Source organism: Canis lupus, chromosome 12 (genome assembly GCF_011100685.1).
Source record: "Canis lupus familiaris isolate Mischka breed German Shepherd chromosome 12, alternate assembly UU_Cfam_GSD_1.0, whole genome shotgun sequence".
NCBI lineage: Eukaryota > Metazoa > Chordata > Mammalia > Carnivora > Canidae > Canis > Canis lupus.
This window is the reverse complement of record NC_049233.1, coordinates 23,651,716-23,668,032: the sequence shown is the minus strand read 5'-3', so window position 1 is coordinate 23,668,032 and position 16,317 is coordinate 23,651,716. Positions and strand designations below refer to the sequence as shown.

At 36.8% G+C, this 16,317-nt stretch overlaps 1 protein-coding gene across 13 annotated transcripts in view; it reads left to right on the top strand.

The window, feature by feature from the left end:
• The window catches only part of COL21A1 (collagen type XXI alpha 1 chain), a 240,963-nt gene that overhangs the window by 162,874 nt on the left and 61,772 nt on the right, over window positions 1-16,317 (top strand). For all 13 annotated transcript variants that reach the window (XM_038554370.1, XM_038554369.1, XM_038554373.1 and 10 more), the window contains 2 exons: window positions 10,055-10,108; window positions 10,200-10,253. In XM_038554370.1, the coding sequence (XP_038410298.1) occupies window positions 10,055-10,108; window positions 10,200-10,253 (108 nt within the window). The remainder of the gene's footprint in view (window positions 1-10,054; window positions 10,109-10,199; window positions 10,254-16,317) is intronic.

Below are 16,317 nucleotides of genomic sequence, written 5' to 3'. Positions count from 1 at the left end.
CTAAATTAGGCTTTTGTTTTTTTCTGTGGTGAAAAGTCCTGGGCAGTATATGGAGGTGAGTGGTGAGCAAGCCCTTCATAGGCCATCATTTCTAGTTTGCTTTTTTTTTTTTTCCTTCTTTTTAAATATTTTGCCATGAACAAAGTACTATAAATTAGTTGTAATAAGCCTGATACAGTAATCATGGGTATTACTCTATGACTCTTATTTCAGCTATAATGGACTTGTTATCTCATCCTATTCCGTACATGTATATGTGTTTGTGTGTGTGATTTTATGTATAGACATAGGAATAGCTTTGTAGTACCTGATATTAGATGTTAGATGATATTGGGTACTATCTGATGTGAGAGAAAGAACAAACATCATAATGTCCACGTCCTAATCTTAAGACCTGTGAATATGTTAGATTAGGAACTTTGTGTATATGATTAAATCAAGAATCTTGAGATGCAGGCAGAAATTTATCTGAGTGGCCCAGCATAATCACAAGGATCCTTACAGCAGGGAGGCAGGAGTGTCCAAGTCAGAGGAGGAGGCGTGATGACAGAAGCAGAGATCAGGATGAGGTGGCCATGAGCCAAGGCATATTATCAGCATCCAGAAGCTGGTGGAAGTGGAAGGAACACATCTTCCTCTAGAACCTTTAGAAGGAATGCAGCCCCACTGACATCATGAATTTAGGTCCCTAAAAGCAGGTTGGATTTCTGACCTCCAGAATATAAGTATATATTGTTGTAAGCCATTATGTTTGGGATAGTTTGTTACAGCAGCAATAAGAAACTGATTCACTAATGCAAATCCTATTTACCCAAAGGTATGACTCTTTTCCTAAATGTCTCTCTTTCCCTCTGTTTCTTTCTCTCTGTAGGAGATAGGAGGTTGGGTGGCCAGGCAGGAAGAGAAAGTGAGTCTAGGAGCCAGAACAGCTGAGGGTCATTAGCATGTGTCCAGGGCCAGTGCACAGCGGGAGTGGGAAGGTGTGGGTGGAGTCTCTGGCTGGCGATTGAAGCCATCTGGACCAAGGAAACTTGGATGGAACAATTCGAAGGGAATTCTGCTTTGTTTGGATTTGGTTCTGTGCAATCCCCTTCAATAAGCAGTTTGAATCTCTTTCACATTATAACCAGGCCAAGTCAACTGAAGCTTTAAATAGGAAATTATTCCACTCTGGAGAAATACTAATTTTCATAAGGAAAATGCCTTCAAACAAAATTAAAGAGCTATTTTCAAATTCTTCCTCTCCTTTCTCATTTGTCTATCAGCTAAATGATTTCTATCAGCACTGTCTGAGCGTATTACTGTTTCACTATTCTATCATTATAGAAAGAGAAGCAGGGGAAATCTTTATATATCCCACTAGGTAATTTGGAAAAGTATTATTAATAAAGGCATCATACTCTATAACATTGATTTTTTTTTTAAATGAAGGCCATATATGAAAACATATAATAGACTATTTTATGATTTTGTAGAAGTTTATATTTTTGTAGTGCTTGTTTCTGTTTTCTGTCATTATTTAATTACTCTTTATGAACTAAAGTACTTTACTGGAACCAAAACCCTAGCTGGTTGTCGGAGAGAACTGGGGTTGTTCTGCCCATGCAGAGCATTGCTTTTAAAAGTTGTTTTGCTTTTGTGGGTCTCAGTTTCTTTGTCTGGAAAATGAGAGATGGTGCCAGATGAGGCCCACATTCTCTCCAGTGCTAATTTTCTAAGATTCCATGAAAGCTATTGTATTTACTAAAAGAGAAAGATAGGCTAGATTAAACCTGTCAGATTTTGGAGGTGGTTTTCTGTATCATTGGCCTTAGTTGACCTAGGGAGACTGATACCACACTGCTACCCATAGAGAGAAGAGTAGATTGGTCAATGGGCCATAGTCCATGATGCAGTACTCCTCTTTGTCCCTGCCCTCCTCAGTGTACCCCTGTCTAGTCTAGAGATTCCAGAGCATGCCTAGACTTCTTAGGAGGGTTAAATCTTACAGAAGTGATAGCACAGATGGGGAATTTCAAAGTTACATGATTTTATCAAACCACAAACAGAGAGGGTGGAGCATGTTAGTAGGAGATGAAGCTGTGTAGATAGGAGGGAGAAAAGAGGGGAGATTGAGTAGAGTTCTTTAGGCCATTGTGATGACTTTGGCTTTTAGTTGGAGTGAACTCAGGAGCCACTGAGGGGTCTTGAGTAAAGGATTAATGTGATATAACTTATTTTTTTAAAAATTAAAAATTTAACTTCTGAGTTTAGAATAGAGTTTAGGTCAGTGAGGGCAAAAACCAAGATCAGTCTGGAGGCTCTTGGAATAATAACCTAGGAGCAAAATGATGGCAGCTAATATCAGGATGGTAAGTAGTGAGGTGAAGAGAGCTTACTGACTTTCGGGGTGGGGGTGGGGTATCTTGAAATTATCGCTGACAGGATTTGATGATATATACTACATGAGTTTGTAGGAGAGAAGTCAAAGGAGACTCTAGTGAGATGTGAAAGGATGGAAAGAAAAACTTGGGCAAGGGAAATCAAAAGTTTGCTTTAGGATATATGTTAAATTTTTGTCAGATGAAAAGTAGAATTTTTTAAAAGATTCTTTTTATTTTTAAGTAATCTCTGCACCCTATATGGGGCTTGAATCCACAACCTCAAGATCAAGGGTCACATACTTCACTGACTGAGCCAGTCAGGGGCCCCTGTTCAAGTAGAAAGTTTAAGTGATAGTTGAATACAGAAATCCGACATCCAGAGTGAGTTCCCTTTTTGTAAAGTGTCCTTTCTTTTCCTTTATGCGTTTTCTCTAGGAGTGGTAGTATTTTGCAGGTTGATGATTAGTAAGAGCTTCCTATGCATTAAGAGAATTAATCTTTTGACACATATGTTACAAATGTTTCTTCTAGTTATTTATTTGGTGTATAGTTTTGTTTTTAATTTTTAGCAATGTAAAATTTTTTCACAATTAAATGTTTTGTTATTTCTTCCAGTGTTCTTTTTTTTTTAGCACTACTCTGTTCATTTACTTTATTATAATTTTTAAGAATTTTTAATTCTTGATTTCACTGTTGGAATTTATTTTGGCACTTGGGGTGCATGGAGATCCAAAAAGATTTAGTGAACTTGGAGAATGGCTATCCTAAAATAGGGAAATTCAATCCAACAAAGCGTATGGCTCATAGTTGTCTGGGACATGTTATTTAAATTTAACTTTGGTGAAAAGGGACCAGCATTTGTAAATGGCGCTATCTGAAAAGCTGATGCAATTTTTGGCATTGTTAGTAAATATATAACAATTATATTAAGAAAGATGACAGTCCCACTTCTGAAGTGTTAGATTTGGTTTAGCATACTATACTTTAGGGATTTGTAGGATTTGGATTTCATTTAGAAGAGAGAAATGGGGGAGAGAGTAAGAACTCATAAGAAGGTCTGTGGGGGAGAACTGATTGAACCTCAGGTGTAATCCTGAACAAGAGATGCTGTTATAAAATGGTTGAGAATGATGGTGGAGAATAGGAAGAAAGGGAAGAAATCTAGCAGGCTTGCAGAGTCAGCTTGACAGGAGGTGAATAATTAATGGTAGAGCAATAGGACCCATGAGACAAGTTTTTATGTTTTCCTCCTTCAGACTCTGAACTGGATATGGTGCTGGTTGTGGACTCAACAGTTTAAGAGCTGTGGGGAATTCGGGGCTGAGTGCCATGAAGATTAAGACCTGGAAAATGGGGTACATGAGGTTATAAGCCAAAAGAATGGCTGTTATTTAGCTTGGAAAAGAGAATTATAAGAGATGGCTTAATGATGAAGTGTATGAAACATTTGTCTAGAGAAAACAGCTTCTACCTGAGCTCTCACTTCACCTCAGTTTGGATTCCTTTAGCAAAAACGTTTATTGTCTGTCTCCCAGTACCATAAAACACACACAAATGCACACACGCATCCCTCATGAGAGTCTCACCAGTAGACTAAAATATGGACCATTTGCCTCAGATGAATCATCTTCTACTTGGCCAGTTTATCTTCCTTTTCTCTAACAAAATGTGATTTAAAAGTTTTCTGTAATGCTTTCCTACACAAAGCTCAGTCAGCTAGCTAATTCATGTTTCTCCAGTGCTCCCTTTATGTAAATCTCATGTATGGATCTCTCCCTGTTTTCCTCATGGGCCTCTTAAATAGATTACTTACTTTTATATCTTATGGGTAGTATATACAATCATAAGTGTGTAGACATAGAGTAATATTATTTGTATATTCAATTCTTCAAGAAATTGGTGACACATCTAGTATGTGTGATTTTAAAGTTTATGCTTATATTGTGTCTTGTTTTGATTGTAATCTGAGTGAATGTAGGGTGGTTTCTACTGTAGTTTTTAGAGCCCTCAGTAGTGGTGATTGGTTCAACTCCATAAACATTTAAATGTTTGTTTGCTGATTTATTCATTCTTTCATACATTTGTATACCGGGTATTGATTGGGTATTTATCATGTTCCTGCCACTGTTCTAGGTTAAGGAAATATAGCAATAAATAAAAGAGACAAACACTGCCATTTTGAAGGTCTCACTCCACTAGGGAGAGACAATAATAATAGATTATGAAAGTACTGTGGAAAAAAATATAGCAGAACAGTGAGATATAGGGATTGAGGTTTGCTGGTATTGGTCACTTCCATTGAACAGAAAGCATAATGACTAGAGATTTAAGTTGAAAAGTAAGAAATGCTATTGGTTACCTTAAAAAGTTGTACATTCTCCTTTTGAAATAAGCTTAGTATAACTTTAAGTGCAGCATTACTCAGGGAATGAAGTAATTTACCTAAATTTAATTTAATTCTGTGAGTCTGAGAACCAAGCTCTATCTGTAGAGATTGCTTGTCAGAGGTAAGCAGTGGTTTTCTTTCATGTGCTTGGCTCAAGGTGAATTATCATAGGAAAGCAGATGATATTGGTCCACTTTTACTTTAGGGAGGGAGAATTAGATCTAGATTAAATTTCATTTGTATTAAATGTAGTTGGCTTTAATTTGAGTAGGAATTCTGTTTATCCCCCTGCAGAAGCATATAGCTTCCCATTGTCAAATGTAATTGTTTATCTTAGTCCATAAAAATACATTAAAAAATTTTGTGCTACTACATATTTTGCAATCAAATACACAATACTGTCTTCTAGAGTCCCTCTCTGTCAGTGATCTGTTAGCCACCACCTGCCAACTAGAAACCCAGGCATGTTCTACTATCTCAGATTCCTCACATCCTGTAACTCATCAGATTGGATTTAATACACCTTGAACAGATTTGGGTTCTACCTACCGTTATCTATCCTTTGCAGGAACCTCCCACATGGTCTTCCTGCTTCTTCTTGCCCCCTTCTAATTTATCTCCACAGTGTAGCAAGTGAGCTTCTCAAGTCACTTGTGTGGCCCTCTGATGTAGTAGTAGTTTGGATAAAGATCAAAATCCTTCACAAGACCCACGAACTGTGCACACAGTCTCCAGTTGTCTACCATTCCAGTCTTGTTTAACGGCATGCTTTCCCTTGTGCTGTCTCTATTTTTTTTTTTTTTTTTTTTTGTCTCTGTGGATGTGGCTCATCCTGTTATGCTTCATGGCACAGTGAAGGGCTTCCTCTTCTGCACTATGCTTCCTTTAGTGTTCCCTGGAGCTTATTGCTTCAGAAAGCTTCCCTGATTGTCTACTTTTTACCTCCCATAGGATCCCCATTCTTGGAACTTAGCTCAGGTGTAATTTTACATATATTAATGGGATCTGTTAGTCAAGTAATTTGAGTAGTCAGTTCAGGCATGTAAACTACTTGACTAGCAGTTGAATTAGGTGGCAAACAAACTGATTTCTATATTAGCTATACATGAAAAGACAGAGATTTATGAATATTTTTGGGATTTAATTGTATGGAGCTATATAATGTGCCGATGGCAAGAAGAATCCCCAGTGGACATTAAAAATATACATTTGATTTTGGTTACTTAGTTACCCTGGCTGTGTACTGAAGGGTATCTGTGGGGATTTTGGAAAACTTTGAAGAAAATTATGTAATAGAATAAACTTTGAATCAGAATCTTACATTTCAAAAAGAAGAGTGATACCTAAAATGATTTCTCTGGTTTTTATTGTCATTTTTAGAGTTTAGAGTACATAAAGGAAATCTATTACTTTATCCTCCTCACTACTTAAGCACTGCATATTGAGATTGGCAGTATAATTTGTGGTCTGATTAGAATTGGGCTCAGAAGAGATTGTGGCCCTTGTGCATTTGATGATTTTATTTCCTTAATTTTCATTTCAGTGCTATACATCTTTCCTGGAGCATTATAACTATGAATCATGGAAGAAAATTAAATTGATTCTGTATTCTTCAACCCTACAATTTGGCAGTGAGAATATTTTTTTCCTAAAAAGTGACTCATTTACAAAGAGACTTTCTGTGAACATGGAAAAGACTTTACTGTCAGAAATCTTGCACATGGGGGTAGGGTGGGTATTTGGACCTGCTAATAATTGCAAAATGGCAAAATTAATGTCAGTATTGGTCAAAGATCATATGAAAATGACACTCCTACCAGCTTGTGTATTCAGAAGAATAAAGCTTGTGTATTCAGAAAAATAAAAACTCAGCTATATGGAAAGCTTATCATTTTAACAGTTTCAGTGCATTTTTTTGTTTGTTTGTTTAACTGTATCCTGCTATGAATCAACTAGTGTTTAGTTTTTGTACCTCTTGGAAGTTGTTCTGTGCTGTAATATTCCTCCCTATTAACCTTTATTTTCCTGATTTTTAGTTCAAAATTTTTCTGAATTTCATCCAATTTCTCCTGGTGATTTGCCCTGGGATCCCCCAGCTTGGATGTGGTTTTGGTTTTTATTTATTTTGTTACTAATTACTAGCTTCTAAAATCATCTTTGAATTTCTTGATAAAACTAAGTTTTTAAGAATGCATCTCATTGTAAGTTAAAAAAAACACATCAAACTTGTTCTCATATGGTAAACGTTTATTATTTCTGTATAGCAGTTCTCCAAAGACAAAACAAACATGGCCATTGTAAAATACACTGAGACCTTGTTCATATGTTTACCATTAGATCTATATGAATGTTGAAAAAGGGTTAAATCGAAATGATGATGACTGGATCTGCCATTCTTCATGTGCTAATGGTGCCCATTAAGGCTACAGAATAACACTTTGCAGAAGTGTTTCCATGGTTCTGTACAGAAGTCACTGAATCTGAAAAGGAAAAAAAAAAAACGAACTCACATTGAGTTCCTACCATCTGCCAGGCATTTTGACCTAGGACTCCATTTATTTCTTTTCAGAAGTGAAGTGGGCACTGTTATCCTGGTTTATGGTAAGAAACTGAGGCTTAGCTAAGCAAAATTACTTAGCTAAAATTCTGTAGAAAGTAGAGGGAGGAGCAAAATTCAGCCCAAGGTCTTCCAATTTCAAAATTCATTGTCTTTCCACTTTATTGAATTGCCTCCCAGGATTTGGTGATTTGATCACTCTGCCTGAGGTCACATTATGAGTCAGAGGTGAGCTGGGAACACAGTCTGGGGCATCTCCACATTGCTTTAATCCATTAAAATGCAATGTGTCCTCTAACAAATGGATCATATTAACTTCTTCGAAGAGGAGAACAGCTTTTGATGCTCTATAAAATATTTCATTTTGTGAAAAAAGTAGTAAAGCAGATACAACATTTGGCTTAACTTTTGAAAAAATGTGAAAAAAAATTCATTATAGTAAACTTTGTAGATGTCCGTCCATTTTGATAAATAGCCAATCTCCATGATAACTTTCTTTTGAGGAATTATATGAACATTCCTTTTCTTTGGGCACTCCGAATTTAAAAGTAGCCTGGCAAAATGTGCTTTTTTGAATCTGATTAATTATTCTAGAATCATAAGATCTGCTCTACCATAAAGCATTTTCTGAGAGAGGGTATTTCCACTGGCTTTATCAACTTACTAGCTATATATATATATATTTATCTTTGGGCAAGTTACTTAATGTTATGTGTCTTGGTTTCCTCATCTGCAGATAGGGATAATGTAGAACCTATGTTAAAGGGTGGTTGTGAGGGTAAAGTGAATTAATATATATGAAGCACTCAGTCTGGAACATGAAAAATACTGTATAAATCATTGCTGTTACTATTTCTCCCAATTACAGTAGCCTTTTTGTATATCCTTTCAGACCATCCAGAGAGTGCATACAAGGTTTTGAAGGACCTGGAGGCATACTAAGCGGTGGCAGTTATAAGTAACTTAACTCCATTTGGGCATGTGCCGGTGGTAACAGAGTTGAAATCTAATTCCAGACCTATCTGACTGCAAAGTGGTTGAAGGAAAGAGATTCAGGGATAATTAGAGTAGTAGAGATACAAGACTTAGACTGTGTAGATTGACTTTCCTCTTTCTTCTGACTGGTCTTAAGAACAGGAGCCACATGGCATTACTAAAAGCTTCAGTTTGCTACTGGTAGCAGCACAAGCATAACAATATTCCTTAGGGAAAGAGATTTTTCATACTTTGTGGTGTGATAACTTGAAGGTTAATTTCTCCAAAGTTTAGTTAACAAAAAATTGCCGAATGCTCTGTTCAATGATGGAATACAGAAATGGATTGGACTGGGTTTCTCATATCAAGGAGGCACATCATCCCAGGACATAGAAACTGGCTGCCCAGAAACAGGTTGTTGTGTATGGATTGTGGAGCAATTCATTATGATACTCATTCACTGTGAAGCAAAATGTTTAAGGATTGGACAACAGGAACTCAGTAGCAGAATTTGTGTGGGATATCCTGGAGGAGTGATACACTCTTAAGAGCTGAATGGGGTATGAAGGAAATGATCGTGGTTGGTGATAGAAATTACATAGTCTATCATTTGGAGACTAACAGAGCATTTTATAGAATAAGAAATACAAGTGCATATAAAAGGGGAAAAACAATAATCTAGGAGTGATGTTGCTGAGACAACCATTATTATTGTTGGTATTATTAAAGCTAGCAAATAATAGTAAAAGGAATATTTGAAAATGGGAGTGGGAAAGCAGGGAGTTATGCTCTCTCTAAAATTACAGCTAAAATGTGCTGACAAGTAAGTGGTGAATACAAAAACCAGCCATAAATAGCCACATGGAAATGAAGCTTTTGGATTTAACAATGAAGATGTAATTGGAAACACTAATGAGATCTGTTTTAATACTGTTGAAAACAGAAAGCTGTATCCAAACAGTAAGATTGCGAGAGAGATGGAATCTAAATAAGAGGGAGAAATGCATTTTCAGGTGCCAGGTATCCGAGTCAACTTGACATTGATCTAGAGAAACCTAGACAAAAGTTCAGGGCCTGCAAGCTTGTTTTGGAGTTTAACTGCCATATGCTATGTGAAGAATAGTTTGCCTTGTCTGTAGAAGTTGGGCTGTTTTACCAAAGGTCCAGTATCTAGAAGGATGTGTAAGAAGCCGTGGACATGAAAGAGACGCTCTCCTCTGCAGACAGCTCAGCCTTGGGAGGTGGGGGAGTCATGTCACAGCCATGGTCATGGGGTTAACATCAGCAGCTTTCTAAAATGGGCAAAACAAAAGCTGTTACAGACTTACTCTGAAGAAGAGCATTTATCAAGTTTTAATTTATTCCAGAGATTAACTCAAAAGGCCATTAATCAGGTTGTTTAAAAATGTATTACATTTGTGTAATCCCCAAGTCTTAGGTGTTTTTCTTTTGAATATATTGGATATGTTTCTTTGTGCGAAACATTTTTTTAGGAGCTGTGAACATTGGCTCTGTATTTGCATCCCAAAGCCTCCCTTTTAATTGAAATATCTGGATATTCTTATGAATCTAGAGATATTTAAGACCTTTTCCCTAAAGACTGAAGGATATTAATTCCATATTCAGCATTTGAAGCTTTGTTATTTTTGTTTCTTAAACAGTAACCAAGTGAAGTCTTAAGTGTGAGACACTCAAAAAGTGAATCTTGAAATGGAGGACTGTTCTTTTTGAGTATGATGAAATGCTAATTATTTTGTGTTTATTTTTCTTTAGGGATATCAGGGAATTGCAGGATCACCAGGTGTCCCAGGATCCCCGGGAATACAAGTATGTGATTTATAAATACACATTGTAGAATTACCATTTCTAGTGAATCAAAAAACATAATTAACAGAATTTTATTCTGTGCTTCATTTAGGGAGTTCAAGGACTACCAGGTTACAAAGGAGAACCAGGGAGAGATGGTGAAAAGGTAAATGCACATAAACAAAAATGTGTCCAGTTACTTTAGTCATTCAAAGACCAAGGATGTTACCTATGATGCCTCTTATTCAATAGTGTTCACCTTGGTGAATTCCAAGATTTGTGGGCTCAGAAATTTGTCAGTGGTCATTGGCTAATAAAGTTCATGGAAGGTGCTTTTATCACTAGATAAAATTGGTTGTCCCTGGATGATCACTGTCAGATGGAACAGGTATTGGCATTGCTCTGATGCTGTGTTCTCTCCCTGTGGTTACGCAATGGCGGGGGGGGGGGGGGCGGTATCTTCTTAGAGGGGAGAGAGCTATGTGGATGGAATGGGTGTTAGCCACAGGTAGCCCCATACTCACGTGTCCCTCTCCATAATGGATACCCATCTGGCAGGTGGTCTGTTGGCTTAGTCTTAATGGACTTCTGCCTTAGGGCTTCAGTGAGTACATTTGTACTGCTGACTCTCTTTTTTTTTTTTTTTTTACAACTCTGAGATTTGGTAAGCTTCCTATTGAAGTACCTGTTCTTTAAGTATGTTCTCTATGTTAGTACCTCCCCATGGATCTGAATCCATCAAGGCCTACTGGCTCTGGTAGCTGGTCCATGTCCAAGAAGCCCATTTGTGTTTGCTCAGGTCCCATGTTGATTTGTTAGCTAAAAGCACGGTTGTATTTTAAGGTCTGTGGAGGCATTCTGGTATTTGCTTCTGATAAAAGCCTCTACTAGTTTTCTAACTACAATCCTTGCAAAATATTACCTTTTTAAAATGTGTGCTGCATTCACATCAGAGAAATTCTGATCCTAACCTGTATCCATTTTATGTTTTCATAGTTGCTCATGTTGGTTGCAGAAAATTGTAGCTGGTAAAATACCATCTCTGGATGGATCTCTGGCAGATCTAATGATGCTTCTGCCACTCAAACTATTTGATCTTGGGCATTTTACTTAATGTCTTTGAGTCTTATTTTTTTTTCATTGACGCAATGGTGTGATTCCTTCATAAGTTTACTGTGAGGATTAAGTGAAATAATATACGAAAAATATTTAGTATGGTTCCTGGTACAGAATCTCTCTTAAATAAGTAGTGATTGTTTTGTTCAAGTATCATGGCTGCAGTTGGGATGTAGCATGGGATGGGCTGGCATATATCATGGGCATGACATGGGTCAAAGCAGTCCCCAGAGCAAATTGGAAATTTAGTGATCAGAAAAGAGGCAGAAAATATGACTGAATCAGGGCAGCTTTATAACCTGGGGGAGAGTTAAAGGATGTAGAGCAATAGCACCAGTCGATATAATTCTCGAAGAATAGTATAAGCTCCTCTTGTCTACTGTGTAATGGGTCTTTTTAGCCATGGAGAAATCTCTGGCTATTTTAAATGATGGAGATATATCTTAAGAGGTAATGGGGAGCATGCTATACTTGTAGGAAATGGCAGAGGTCTTATATTTTCATGCTGTGGGGACATTGAGAGAGATTGCCTGCCCTCTGCCAGGTGAACTGGGGATTTCACTGGGAGCATGAGGATATCTGTTCAGATATTTGTTCTGAGGAGACCATGTGTCAGACGCCTCACCTACATACTAGTCTACAGAATCAGTGCTGTTTCTTTAACTTTCTCACAATCAGCCTGATTTTGGGATGGCAGGGATTTAATAAAAGTATGCATATATGAATGAATGTATCTATGAATGGATAAATGAATAAATTTATTTTCCCCTTTTACGTGGGTTTTAGAGACCAGATGTAAAAAGAGATGGAGGGTTTTTATTCATCTTAAAAATAATTGGAGTAAAGTGTCTATTTGAAAATAAAGGAATATCAATAACTCGATGACTCACATCCTTAACTGCCCTGTTGTTTGGGGACATTTTACTCTCTTCAAAATAGAAATGCATTTACAAAGTCATACATTTTGCTCAATAAAATAAGATGTATGTTTCTGTGAAGGTCTCTGTTTTCAGTCCAGAAATAATTTCAGAGTTGCTTGTTTTCTGAAATCTGTTGTCTGGCATAAAGTCTGATTTGACAGTGACTGTGAGCCTGAAATCACCATGTGCTGTGCCATCTAAATTTCCTCCTCATATCCTATGTGTCTTTAGAACATTCCTTATCTAGATTTGTAATAATTGAATAAGAGACTTCTCCTCAATTCTTCCTCTAGAATATATTTCCTTAATTTTCAGAAATGGGAAGGTTGAAAAATAGACCCCAGAGATGACTTTGACTTGTGGCTGTTCAGGACATTTTTTCCAGGCATCACACAGTGGCCTCTCAGAGATTGTTCCACACGACACTGTTCTCCCATTAGGATATTTTCCCAGAATCATTTCCATTTTGTGGATTTCTTCTGAAAACTCCCATTGTAGGAGTTTCCACTTAAGATAATTAAAACTACATGCACTTTCTTGCTGACTTCAACATTTGTTCCTACATATCAGGCAATAAAATGTGTATAGATTTTGCAGGGTTCTTTCCCACACTCCCTGAATTTACAGAATTAAAAGGAGCACTTATTCACCAAATGGTCTTCAACTGGTAATTCATTTTATAATATGCTTTAAAGCTATTGGGATTTTAAGAAAAAGTACTTCAAACATTTCTTCAACTTTAAGGAAACTCGTATTTAAATCATTGAGAGAAATATATTTTGTTAAAACTTAGGGTAGTTTCTGTTGATTAACTGGTATGTATTTATGGGTTTTTGAGTTGATTATGAAACTTTCTTTTTAAATATTTTATTTATTTATTCATGAGAGACACAGAGAGAGGGAGAGAGGCAGAGACACAGGCAGAGGGAGAAGCAGGCTCCATGCAGGGAGCCCGACGTGGGACTTGATCCCAGGTCTCCAGGATCAGGCCCTGGACTGAAGGTGGCTGCCCATGAAACTTTTTTTTTATAGCAAATTCAATTTCGAACACATGGAGGCAGTAATTTATTTTTTTAACCTATCCAGACTTCGTACAAATTCATCACTTGGTTTTTCTGGGGTTAAGAAGTAAAATATATTAAATATTATCTAAGGTCTCATTATGGAGCAAATTATACATTTTGTTTAATTTCCTCATTAGATCATTTAACATTTAAATTGTCCCTTTCAGACCTCAGTTTCCCATTGTCCTTAGTATCCATACAAGAGTAAGGTGTGATGAATGAGGCTTCCTTGCTTAAATAAATCCCTTACTTTCATAATTTTACTTCCAAAGTCAAAAAATTAAGTGGTATTACAGTGATTTATGTAGTGAGTTACAATTAGAGAACTCCAGTGTATATGTTGAGAGAACAGTAATAAAGGACCAAGCTAAAAAGGTTATTAGGGAATATGCTAAAACTTAGTATGTTAGTGGTTTTACTTCTTGCAGTGTTTGAAGATAAAAAAAAAAAGTTTAAAAAAATTAAAGCCCAGAATGACATGAGGAGAAATAGTTACAATTGACTTAGTAAAGTGATTACTTTTTTCTTCATTCTCAAAAAGGGAGGGTAATCTACCTGTATAGTTTTTGATAACACCACAGCTGAAAGGCCCAAACACCGGTGTGGGTGTGCTTGGGGTTTGAGGGGGACAAGGCAGGAGTCTTAATGAAGTTACATGTTATTGGCTGGGCTCTGAATTCACCATTTACTTATCTTCTCTATTCTCTAAATGTCAGAGTGGTCCAGGGTTTAGTTGTATGCCCTTCTTTTCCTTCCTCAATAGAGTCTCTTTATTAAAATATCATAAAATATAAACTTAAATGAATATAAGTTTATATGTTGAATATGTAAATATACATATCATTGATAAGACTATCAATATTAATATATTGAGGAGTGCCTGGGTGACTCAGTCAGTGAAGCATCAGACTCTTGATTTCAGCTCAGGTCATGATCTCAGAGTCTTGAGATAGAGCCCTGCTTCTAGCTCCTTGTCAGGCTCATGCTCAGCGTGGAGTCTGCTTGGGATCCTCTCTCTCTGCCCCTCCCTCCCCTTATGCTGGCTTGTGCACATACTTGTGCACACACATGCTCTCTCTCAAATAAATAAATCTTTAAAAATATTAATATGTTAGTTAATAAAATAAAAATATTAAATATATACATACATATATATACATTCTATTTTCTAATGAAATGTCTTGCTTCATCTGAACCTGAAGAAACTACGGAATTGTTAAAACCAGAAATTTTCAGAACTTTCTACTTTTTATGGATGGGGTGTGGCCACATTTTCCTTCTTTCCCATACCCTTTTCTCAGAGGCTCTTTTTCCATAGCAGCACTATATGTGCCTAAATAGTCACATATAGTCTCTGAAGTCAGGTATTGTTAAGTGTCTCTTCTGTACATCGGGTGTTGACCTATGTGTGCCCAAGTGTTTATTACTTCTGCGAATACTTTTACAATGTCTTAATCATTTTCTGATCTTTAAAATTCTTTTAAGGCTTAGTGATGGATTCGGCATCTCAGTTTATTATAAAGAATCATTTATTCCATGTCCTGCCTCATTTGTTGGCTGTTATACATTTTCCTGGCCTGTTTTCTTTTTCTCTCTTGGCATCACTGAGAAACTTAAAACTTTCATTGAATTTTTACAGAGTGCTTCATATTTCACTGGTTCTAAACCCCGTTTCTCATCTTCACTTTCAGTTACTCTCTCTATGATCATTAAGAATCTATGGGAGTAACCTTATCATGGAAGCTCAGGAATCTGCATTTTCTAGGCCTGACTAGTTCAGCGATGATCTCCAAACCCAAGGAGATTGCCCATCTTGGTGTTAAAGAGAGGAAACGTTTTAGTAGATTTAAAAAATTCCCAGTAAATCATTATTGCCTGAGCCTCAAAGACTTAACATTTGTTGCTATTTGAGAGGAGAAAGAACAATCAAGATGTGTTTGGTGAATTTAAATTGTAAAATCTTATAGTAAAAGACTTTTAGGTATGTAGTCCCATATTTATGTATGAATTATATGCCTGTGCTACTGAACAACACATTTTATGCATTTAAAACATGCATACACTGAGAAATTTTTAAAGAATGAGTTTTTAATAGTTTTCATATTCTCTTACTGTGCACATATATAATGTTGACCCTTTTCTTTCTTAAAAGATTTAATGAGAGAGAGAGAGAGTGTGTGTGCACATGTGTAAGTTGCAGGCAGAGGCAAAGGGAGGGGGAGAAGGGGAATTTCAAGCAGACTCCCTTCTTAGTGGGGAGGCCAACTTGGGGCTCAGTCTCATGACTGTGAGAACATGACCTGAGCTGAAACCAAGAGTCAGTCTCTTAACAAACTGATCCACTCAGGTGTCCCAACTTGACCTTACTTTAGAGACTATGATTCTAGACCAAATAATGGGATGGATAAGCTCATCAGTCATGAAAGCTTTGGAGGCATCCTGTGGAAATGGAACCATCTCACTCTAAATCTTGGATTCCCTTTGGTTCTAATCTCTTGTAAGCTCAGATGGAACCAAGAGTGTGACTCTTCAAAATACTTGTTCTGTTGGAATATTTTGGAAGACTCAAATGCATTTACTGTATTTTAGAAAATGAAAATATTTTGCATATTCAGCAAATTATCATTAATCACAAGTAAGTAACCAGCTGAGGATAGAGTAGTATATGCTGCAGTAGCAAATAAATCCCAAATGCCAATGGCTTAAAAAAAAAGTTTATTGCTCATCAGACTACACATTTATTAGCAGCAGTGAGGGGTCCCTCTTTCCCTCACATGGAGACTTAGGCTGATAGGAGTTTCACTGTCTAGATTATAATTACTTATAGCAGCAGATGTGTGGAGAATCAGAGTGGCTCTTAAACTACTTCTACTTCTGTTCATCTTTAATTAGCCAGAGCAAATTTTGAAAACCACACCAAGCTCCAAGAGTCAGGAAAGTATGATTCTCCCTTATGCTTACAAGTGGCAAGAATCTGGATGTTGATAAATGGTGGTCATATCTACTAAAGAAAAATTGGAATGAATCAGAATGGGTTTTTCCTCCAAGAGGTTGGGATCTAATAAAGCACATAACACAAAGTGTCAAGAAAGTCAGTTGTTAAGTGCCAAGAAAGAGAGTTGAATAAAAT